Source organism: Eurypyga helias, unplaced genomic scaffold (genome assembly GCF_000690775.1).
Source record: "Eurypyga helias isolate BGI_N326 unplaced genomic scaffold, ASM69077v1 scaffold33098, whole genome shotgun sequence".
NCBI classification, from domain to species: Eukaryota; Metazoa; Chordata; class Aves; order Eurypygiformes; family Eurypygidae; genus Eurypyga; species Eurypyga helias.
Window position 1 is genome coordinate 1 of NW_010269466.1, and position 9,924 is coordinate 9,924.

Below are 9,924 nucleotides of genomic sequence, written 5' to 3' on the forward strand. Positions count from 1 at the left end.
TCTCTGGGCAACCTGTGCCAGTGCGGCCAGTTGAGCTGTTGAGAACACTTAAACCAAACCCAAACCCTTGAAGAATGCCCACGGCAGTGAGATGGGGTGATTTTGCACATCTCTGCTCCCCTGAGCTGACAGGGCAGGGACAAGTCTTCTGCAAGAGGCAGTAAATGCTCTGTTGGACACCTTAACGAGGATCTATTTCCGTTCATGGTCCAGTAACATCTCCATTAGAGATGCAATGTGTCCTGCTGTTTTGTAAGGGAAAATTGTTACTTGTATCCTGGAGACATTCTGAATTTTCATTTGAATATCTATTTCCATGGGTAGCAGCTTTACATAAATCGGGCTGAAATTATTAGTCTGGTAAATAAGGATGTTTGGTTTTCTTACGTGTAGTTAAAGTTTTTGCTGTTTAGGAAAAACAATTACTACAGTTAGTAAGTCAGCTTGTTCGTATGCACTTAACAGAGAAAGCTGTGAGAAACAGTACAGTCATCATGAGGGTCCATTTCCAAGTCTTGATTTTTTTTTTTTTTTTTGTTATGTTTGCTGTCCTTAAATCATAATTGAGACTCGACGGGCGGTTTTAAGTAGCAATTCCATACTAAATGTTAAGACTGGTAGTGCTCTGAATCCACTGCTGGGAGTGATTTTCAGCAAAGTTCAGATTAGTGATGCTGGTGGGACTGCTGCTGAATCCAAATTCATGGGTTCTGCTTAATGAAGGAGCTTTCAGGTATTTCAGTGTGTTTCCAGTTGTGTAGTGTGGCTCACCCTGTAGCGTAACGGGTGTAACCTACCCGAGGGCTTGTCTAGCACACTCGTTCAAAGAGCTTGCTGCCACTTGTCGAAGTCTTGGTGGAGAATGTGCCAGTCCAGCCACACAGGTTGAGGACAGTGATTGACTTCTGGAGCTCCTTTCTGAGGTCTGCAAATGCCTCCTCAACAGAATGAAGTTGATCTTGAGACTGCCTCACGTCCTGTGGAACATCCTTGCTGTGTTCTAACTAGGAAGGGGAACTCTCCAGTTCACATGGTAACTTGTGCCAACTCCTCCCTCAAGTGGCGGTGCTTGGGATCAGGAGTGGCAGGGTGCTGAGCCGAGGGACTCACTCTTGCTTCCAGACACACATGATGTGGTTCTGTACCTGCTGTGGATGAGGAAAAGCACTCCAGGTTTGCAAGTCTCCCATCGCAAACTTCAGAAAGAGGAGCTCGGACTGGTCTGTTCTGGAGCAGTAGGCTGTTTACAGTGAAGAAAGCAGATAAACACACACGTGCATTCCTCATGTACGGTTAAATCTAAAGCATAGGGCTTATATAAGGCCTTGGGTTATTAAAAATCCTTCCACATGTTCCATCCTGTCCTGAATTAATCTGTCTGTGGGAGCTTTGCTTCTGGGTCACATCTGTAGACGAATCAAGAGAATTGTCCTAAATGTCATTCAGTTGTACTGCAGCTGCTTTAAAAGAAAAAGAAACCCAAAGAAGGGCAAACCTCAACCGAATCCGCACAAAATCCTCGCTTTATCCTCTTGATTTTTCTGAATTAACTCTCAATTCTGCTCAAGAAATCCTAATCATGTATCCCAGATAATGCCTATTACTGTCTGGCTTTTCATAAAAACGGCGTAAGCGTTTAAGGAAAAAGGAGTGAGAGCCCCCGTTGACACCGGCGGGTTAGCTTTCCCCCAGGTCTGTCTCCCCAGCCTTGGAGGGTGTCCCCGAGGCACTGGCACGGAAGTTACACAGTCTGGGAAGACAGAAGGGAGTCGGCCAGGCCCTTTAAGGCACTGATTTATACCAGCCAGCGACTGGTAACGCTTCCGAGGTCAGCGCATCCTGTGGGAGAAAGGGAGCGATGAAACGCTTGAGCCTCCTGGGCCCCGGCGCTGCTGAGGGCGGGATGGGTGCGCAGTGTCGAGGATTTGCAGTGCCGAGGAGTGCCCACGTTCCCCCTGTCGTCGTCCCTCCGGTTCCTTACCCTCTGCAAAGCGGTTCATCCTGCACGTTGCCCTCAGTGCATGCCCAGACCGTACCTGTGGTTTGCGAGAAGCCTGTCGCCAGTGAAAGTGCTCGGTAAGGCATGTGGTTTTACTTTTACATGGGAATAACTAGGATAGCTAATGCCTGACCCCTGTGTGGTGACGTTGCCTGCCCATCCCCTGCTGAGGATCTAGCGTTCCATCATACCGAGCTGAGCTGTTTGCCAGGCCCAGGCAGCTGCAGGTCCACAGAGGAGCTGTGGTGGCACTTTGTACTGCTTGTCATTTCCATCGTGGTCAGGTCATCCGTGGGGTCCCGCTAAAGACCAGCTTTGATTTTCCATAGGAGAAGGAAGGGAAAAGTTGAGAGCGGTGGACTGGGGCAGAGGAGAAGCAGAGGGTAGAGGAATACATATGGAGGATGTCTTGAATTCTGCCATGGCCTAGTACCCGATTTTGGCTATGGGTGGCTATAGGTGGCTCCCTCCTCCCTCCCTGGGCTGCTGAGTCACCGCTCACAGGCCCTTGGCGTGCCCCGCTGTACGGTATACCCTTCGGGGGGGTCCAGGCCATCCGAGTGTGGCCCCAGTTGGTGCTTTTTGTAGTTTATGACTGAAAAGAAGTTTGTACAATCGCCAGAGCTCACAAGCCCGTGGAAGCATAGTGTGGTTTTGGAGCCTGTTATTATATGCTTCGTGTTGACCCTGGCGCAGCAGCCTGGCTGCTCTTCCAGGGGTGTGTGAAGAGAAGAGCTGTTACGGGTGGTGTGTGTCCCTGTTCTCCTTCCTACCTTCGAATCCCAGGCATAGTCTGGTTTGTTGTGATGTGCTGCGAAAGGAAATAATCCCATTTCAACTTGTGGAAGGGTGGAGCTGAGCAGAGAGGAGGGGGTGGTACAGAGGTTCAGGAGATTGTGGGTTTTACCCCTACTTACTTTGTTGTTCTTGTTAGTAGCCTGTTAGGTGCTTGTTAGTAGCTTATGTTACAGTGAGAATATTCCCACACACACTTCCAGGGGAGTGAGTGTACAATTTCAGCGTGTCCAGGCAGCAGGCTGCCTCTCCATCCTCCGCACAGGGCGGTGGCAGTGACCACAGTGACCGACTGCACTGCTGGGAGCGTCGGCTGGAACAGGGCAGGTCGCGCTGCCGGTGGGCCCCGTCCTCGCATGCTGCACGGCACCCACGCTCTGCACGGCTCACTGCTGGGTCTCTCTGCCTCCTGGGCCGTAGAGCTCCGATTGGTTTTAATGGTCTGAGCTGCATTTCAAAACAAACCTCAGCTCTCCTAGTGAGTATGATTTTGGAGAGGATCCTGGAGTCTTGGACAGTCGGTCACCACTTGCAGAGCAGAACTGGCTTTGGGTCTGTCGGGGTGTGTGTGGCCTCTGAGCATTTTCACAAATGTAATGCTTGACTACTTTTTATTTCGTTCTGAATGAAGGCTTCATGGTGATCCTGAAGTGGATAGTGAACAGCTTGATGGCTTTTAACCCTTCCCCTGCAGAACTCTGTGCGTCATTTCTCTTTGAGAAACGGGTTTCTGCACTGGATGCAGGTAGCACCTTCCAGTACCTGAAGGGGCCTACAAGAAAGTTGGAGGAGGACTTTTTACAAGGGAAGATAGTGACAGGACAAGGGGTAATGGGTTTAAATTGAAAGAGGGGAGATTTAGATTAGATATCAGGAAAAAATTCTTCCTGGAGAGGCACTGGAACAGGTTGCCCAGAGAAGCTGTGGATGCCCCATCCCTGGAAGTGTTCAAGGCCAGGCTGGATGTGGCTTTGAGCAACCTGGTCTAGTGGAAGGTGTCCCTGCCCATGGCAGGGGGGTTGGAACAGATGATCTTTAAGGTCCCTTCCAACCCAAACCAGTCTGTGATCCAAGCAATTTAAAGGCGTTTTATGAAGAAAAGTTCCTTTTGACGTGTTCTGCAGGATTCCTTTGCTCATACACAAATGTATTCCAAAATCCATGGCCTGAGAAAATGAGATTTAGAACCCACCCCTGCCAAAATACGTTACAAAATCCTTACGTTCCCAGTGCTGCCCTGTAGTACAGCCTCTACCGGTGTACAGGTCTCCAGGAATGGGTCCACCAAGTCTGGCAAAAGACTCTCATACTCAACTCAGGCTCCACTGGCCTCTTTGCACAAAGGTTGTGGATATGGGAATTGTTGCCGCAGTGAGGGATGGAAGTGTTCTTGCCCGTGAGCTGCAGAGCTTGCTGCAGTGCCCGTTTGGTGCTTTTGCCAAGGATCTGCTCCTGCTGCCTCTCCTCCTGCTGCAGCTGCTGCCAGTGACCCGCAGAGTTTGTGTTGCCTCCTGTGCCTGCCAACCTGCTGTTGGGGTTTTCTGGTATGTGTGGAGATCCCTCCTCCTTCCAGGGAAGCGAGGAGTTGCTGTGTTCTGTGTCTCTGTGGAGAGCACACCCCCCATATCCTGGGAGAGTCCGGGCCTCTTGTGCTTCCCAGAGAGCAGAGCGGGTGGGCCTGCTGGGAGTTGGAAACCGTTGGATTGTAGCCCTGAACCCTTTGTGTGTTGGGAAGTAAGTGATAAATGGCATCTACTGGGGCTGAAATGTGTTTTCCCTCTGCTCTGTAAGCAGGGCACTGCATCCATTCGGCTCTTTCGGCATCGGTGTGAGCAGGGGCTGGCCCTGCTCCCACCCGGGGTCAGGCCTGCACCCTGACGTGTCTCAGGGCCGGGCTGGTTCCAAACTCCTGTTCCACTGATTCCAAACTCCTGTTTGGGAGTCCTTGAGGAGAACTGTTACGTGGGAGGGAGAAGGAGGACGGATTAAAAATTTTTTTTCTTCATGTTATGGTGGGACTGTACAGGAAACTTGATAATTGAACAAGGAATTGGCACAGAAGGGGCTCCCAGCGCTGCACTGTTAAAATGCTCAATTACTGTTTGTTAAGAGCAAGAAAGTAATTGAATCTTTCTTAATGATTTCACAGACCTCTGTTATACGCCACAGAATGCTTTGGGGTTCCTCTCTGCCCCTCTCTCTTGTTTTTACGTTCTTGGTGCCACACCCATCTTAAGTTCTTCTTCTGCACTTAATTTTTTCCCTCTTTCCCCGTGAAGCAAATCTCTCCCACACATACTCAGCAGTCCCGGCACGACCAGGATGGACCGTGCTGTTCTTTCTGTGAGGAGGGCATCGGTTGGTGGTTTACACTTGCAGTTTCTCTAACTGGATCCCACTGCTCAACAACTAGGATGCCTACAGTTCTTTTCCTAGCAAACCCTGTCAGTGTCTTTGGATGCCTGTGCTCATTTTTTTGTTTCAAGTTGTGTAGCCGAAGCTATGATGACAGTCTTGGAAAGTGAACTCGTGTAAGAATAAGCTGAGCTGAATTGGTTTGTAAGATACTAAAGTTACTGTGGATTTCAGCTTGTTTGTACAAAATAGAAATGGAGGCTTCAGAGAGCACTGGAAATGTAGTAAAATTAACATAAGAGAAACACTGTTAGGTGAAAATGGACAATCAGTGCAGAGCAGTCGCACAAATGGAGAAGGGATTGGAATTCAGCTGGGCTGGTATACTGGTGTTTGCTTCCTTTCTTGTTTGGTTCCAGTTTGGGTTCAGACTTGAGTGTCTTGTTCTTAATTGCACCCCCATGGTACGTTTGGGGGATGCCAGGGAAAGGAGGAGCTCCCAGCAAAACGGTTCCATTAGGGGAACGGCCAGCTGGGTTTGGTAACCTCTGCTGAAATGTCAGACAACTGCCTCTCCTGCAGAGACCCCCTCATCTGTTTTCCAGCCCTTCTGAGTTTCCAGGTGTTCCATTCCTTCCTGTAGGGGGGAGGTGGTGCCGAAGCCGTCACTCATGTGTTGTGTCCTTTTCCTTTGTAGGGGACAGTCTTTACTTTGGAGTCTGAAGAGGAAGAGTACCCTGGGCTCATCGCAGAGGACAGCAACGACATCTACATCCTGACCAGTGACAACTCGGGACAGGTGAGCCCGCCGGAGTCCCCCACGGTGACCACGTCGTGGCAGTCGGAGAGCCTGCCCGTCTCCCTGTCAGCCAGCCAGAGCTGGCACACGGAGAGCCTGCCAGTCTCCCTGGGACCCGAGTCCTGGCAGCAAGTGGCCATGGATCCTGAGGAAGTCAAAAGCCTGGACAGCAACGGAGGGGGCGAAGAAAGGAGCGAGAACAACTCTTCCAACTCTGATATTGTTCACGTGGAGAAGGAAGAGATAACGGAAGGGATTGAGGAGGCGGTGGTGTCGGCCGTCGCTGCAGAGACCGTGCAGGCAGCATTTCCAGAAACCCCTGCTTCTTTACAGGAAGCAAAACCTCAAGCTGAAATCGCTGCCGCCGAGAAAGCGCATCCCTCCGCGCTGCTGCGCGCGAAACAGGAGGAAAAGGGAAAAGTGGCCGAAGAGCTTGTTGAACCTGAAATCCCCGTGTTAAGTAAACCTGTCCCCAAGTTAGCCCCGTCGGAAGAAAAGGCTGCAGAACCTGAGAAAATACTGCTGCCAGGGGAACAAAAAGTGGGGAAAGAGGGCCACTTGGAAGAGATAGAAGAGAAATCCTCCGCTGCAGAGGAGAAGCCTATCTTATTGCCGGAAGGGAAATCTATACTGCTGTACGGTGGGGCTGCCGCAGTGGCTATATTAGCTGTAGCAGTCGGAGTAGCGCTGGCGCTTAGGAAAAAGTAACGGAGCTCTCTTGAGGAATAGGGGGGAGAGGGAAGAGAGCACAGTCCCATTTTTGTAGTTGTGTTACCTAAAGGTTGAGCTGCGTGCTGTTTAATTGGACATTGGAGTAACTTACTGGTGACGGGGTGAGGTTGTTCAATAAGCCTCCAGCTATGGACAATCATGTTTTTAGTAGAATTGGGGCGGGGACTGGTTTTTCGGGATTAAAGTACAGGGGTATTTTTAAAAAAAAAAAAAAAAAAAACACAAAAATTCTGCAAATTTAAGAACTTTAAGTGCAGGTGCTGAAGAAAGGGGCGCGTGTACTCTAGGAACTGGAACGGAGAATCCCCGGGGGAAGGGGAGAGCCAGCTGCTGCCACCCCCTGGAGATCTCGCCTTCTCTGACCAACCGCTGTCACAGCTGTGCTGTCCTGTCACTTCCGTCGCGCCCTCCCCAGCAAGCGTTAGCCACCCCGAGTCCTGTAGCGAGCGGCTGGTCTCCCTTCTGTCTCGGCTTCCTCTCAGGTACAGCACTGCTCCTGGTACCACGCAGGCTCCTCCTAAGCCCCCGTGGGAGAGTGCTTCCTTTCACCTCTTCGCCCACACCAGTTTTGGCCCCTGACGTTTCCCGGAGCCCCATCCTGTGAAGACGCTGCCTGTCTGTAGCCGTGTTATCTCTGAGCATCCCGGTGTTCCTGGGGAGAGGTGCATCCCGGTGTTCCTGGGGACATCTGGGCTGGAGGGACGCTGCTCTTTGCTGGTTTGAGAATCTATCGGTTCCTCTCCCGCCCGGCCCACTTCACTGCAGCCCTTGAGTAGCCCAGGGTTCCGCATTCGTGCTGGATGCAGTGCCGCTCGTACCAGGGCCCCAGTACCGGGGCGTATTCCGCAAAGAGGTGGCAAAACCACACGGAATCGTGGCCGACGCCTCCCGTGCCACTCAAAGGCTGAACGCCAGCCACCTTGTCCTGCGTCCCGCTGCAGCCTGTCATCTTTCCCAGGTTAAGCACAGCGTGTCTAGTCCCTGCTCGCTCGCGGCTGTGACGGAATCCCAGAGACTGAGCAATGGATTCTCCTAGCTGAGCAGAACAGCATTAAGCGCCTCCTCTCCCTGCCTGTTCCCGACCGTGGCGTTGTTTCTTTTGCGACCCTCGATCTGTAATTAGCTAAATGCAGGGGGTCACAAACGATGACGAGAGTTGCGCTGGGCAGAAGTCGCTCCCTCTGCCTGCAGTCACGCCGCTTCGGAGGGAGGGAAACCTCTTCAGTATGGCCGCAGCCGTTCGTTACGGCGGATCGCGGGTGTTCCTCTTCCATGCGCGTTTCTGTGTCCATCCCGGTCTGTAGGTTGGGCAGGACCTCGGCCTCTCCCGGCAAAACTGCCGGCTCCTCCTGAGGGCTCCCGCTGGTGCGGTGGCCTAGACCAGAGGAAGGGGGTGCAAGGGAACGCGGGCTAATGTAAAGATGGAAGTGTGAGCTTACGGGACGCTTACTCTTCATGAAGCACAACGACAAGGTACTTGATTTCTAAATGCCCTTGTCCAGAGTACGTCTCCTCGTGAGCCTGCTCCTTAAGTGATGTGGGAATGAAGAGACTTTAGCACATTCTCGATTTTACAATACTCCTCCTCCATTTTCCTATCCCACCCATATCCCAGGATGCTGGGAAGTCAGTAAGAACCTGGCAGATTTCTGAGAAAGTTTTTTGATTAAGCTTTTTTGAGAGTGGATTTTTTTAGAAAAGTTCTTGGAGTTTGAACTCTGTGTGCGTGTGTGTGAAAAGCTGAAAACCGAGAGGAAGGATTGTCTTGTACGTACTTGCTGCTTGGGAGCTCTGGGTGCTGGCCATGGATGCCCTTTGCCGTGTACGCAGGGCGGCAGGTTGGCCTTCACCGTGTTGCAGAGCAGAATTGATTGTTTTGCCACCTCCCGCTGCCCTGCTGCCACCCCCACCTGCTGTGCCGGGTCACCGGCACCTCCGCACGCCACGAGCTCTCTGGTGTCTGCCTTCCTGCCGCCGCAGTCCCCTCTCCTGGCACCCCCTCCGGGAGACAGGAATGGTGTCGTTATGCTCCTTTTGTCACGGGTGTGCATGAATGTTCACGGTTTTGTGTCGTTTTGCGGGTGGCAGCAGTGTTTGTCAGGAGGTGACACGGTCTGTGAGGGTACCTGGCGGTTCCCGTGTGCCGAGGGCTCTGCCACCCCGTAAGTTGGGGTCGGTCTACCCCATTCCGGCTGGTTTCCTTGCCGGGAATGTTCTCTGTGGGAAAAGGACTATCTATCCTTAACCCAACCCGTGCCCTCTCCTTACTGAAGGGGATGCACCCACCTTTTGGGCCATCCCCTGCCTGTAGCACACCGTGGGTTGCACGGAAGCACCCACATGCACTCACAAGCAGAGGTGGATTTTTTGGGACACTCTGGATAACTTGAGTATAAACTGGATGCGTGTGTCCTACACAGTTGTTCTGGCAGTAGTGTGGACGGTGGGCACAGGACAGGCAATAAACTCACGCCGACTAGGGCAGAAGTCCCTGGTTTGTTGGCACAAGGAGCCCAGTGTCGTTGCCTGTTGGTATGAGGAGCCCAGTGTCGTTTTCCATGTGCAGCAGCGAGAAGGCGGCAGCAGGAGTAAGGAAAACTACCTTGTGTTGTTCAGGATTTTCATGGTGGGGCAAAAGCCCCGAGTGCCTGGCGTGTCGCGTCATTTAACGGAGCATCAGCTGTACCGCGTCTTTCAGTTGCTTGGTCCCTTCTTGATACGCATCCCGTTTTAGGGGCTTACAGGTTTGTACCCCCTTCCCCCTCGCCCCACCGACAACGCACTCCGAGTACGTAGCATCCGTGTCTCCTCTTTAGCTAACGGAGCGTTGCCGAAGGTCGGTTATGGGCTTGACTTCCACTGCGCTGGAGCGCTGCGGTCGGAGCTGGGACAGGCTCCGTGAAGTCACCCGGGGCGGGTACGCTTGGCCGGCGGGGTGCCAGGCCTTGCTCCGTTAGAGGCGGTTTATCCCCCTCTATTAAAAGCGGTCCTCAACTGCAGGGTCCGACCGCGGGATGCGACCGCTCATCAGCGGGTCTCCTGCAGCCGGCGGAGGAAGGGCAGTAGGTACTTCAGACGGGGCATATAGAATTCTGCTCTCACCTGTGTTGCTCATCCCCTTCCCAAAAGTGCCTCAATATCTGTCCTGAGTGGCCTGTACCTAACCAAGTATCTACCTTAGACCCATTCTTTCTTCACGTTATCCCTGCCCGCAGCACACCCTAAAGCTGAGACACTACAACAG

At 52.3% G+C, this 9,924-nt stretch overlaps 2 protein-coding genes across 2 annotated transcripts in view; one reads left to right on the forward strand and one right to left on the reverse strand.

The window, feature by feature from the left end:
- The first annotated feature begins 5,849 nt into the window (after positions 1 to 5,849).
- On the forward strand, positions 5,850 to 6,912 carry LOC104514441 (bcl-2-like protein 13). The gene has a single exon (XM_010158122.1). The coding sequence runs from the start codon at positions 6,087 to 6,089 to the stop codon at positions 6,654 to 6,656; it is 570 nt and encodes a 189-aa protein (XP_010156424.1). The 5' UTR covers positions 5,850 to 6,086; the 3' UTR covers positions 6,657 to 6,912.
- An 800-nt stretch (positions 6,913 to 7,712) lies between these two features.
- The window catches only part of BID (BH3 interacting domain death agonist), an 8,975-nt gene continuing 6,763 nt past the window's right edge, over positions 7,713 to 9,924 (reverse strand). The window contains exons 5-6 of the mRNA XM_010158123.1: positions 7,928 to 8,055; positions 7,713 to 7,793 (exon numbers count right to left, since the gene is read on the reverse strand). Coding sequence (XP_010156425.1) covers positions 7,713 to 7,793; positions 7,928 to 8,055 — 209 coding nt within the window. The remainder of the gene's footprint in view (positions 7,794 to 7,927; positions 8,056 to 9,924) is intronic.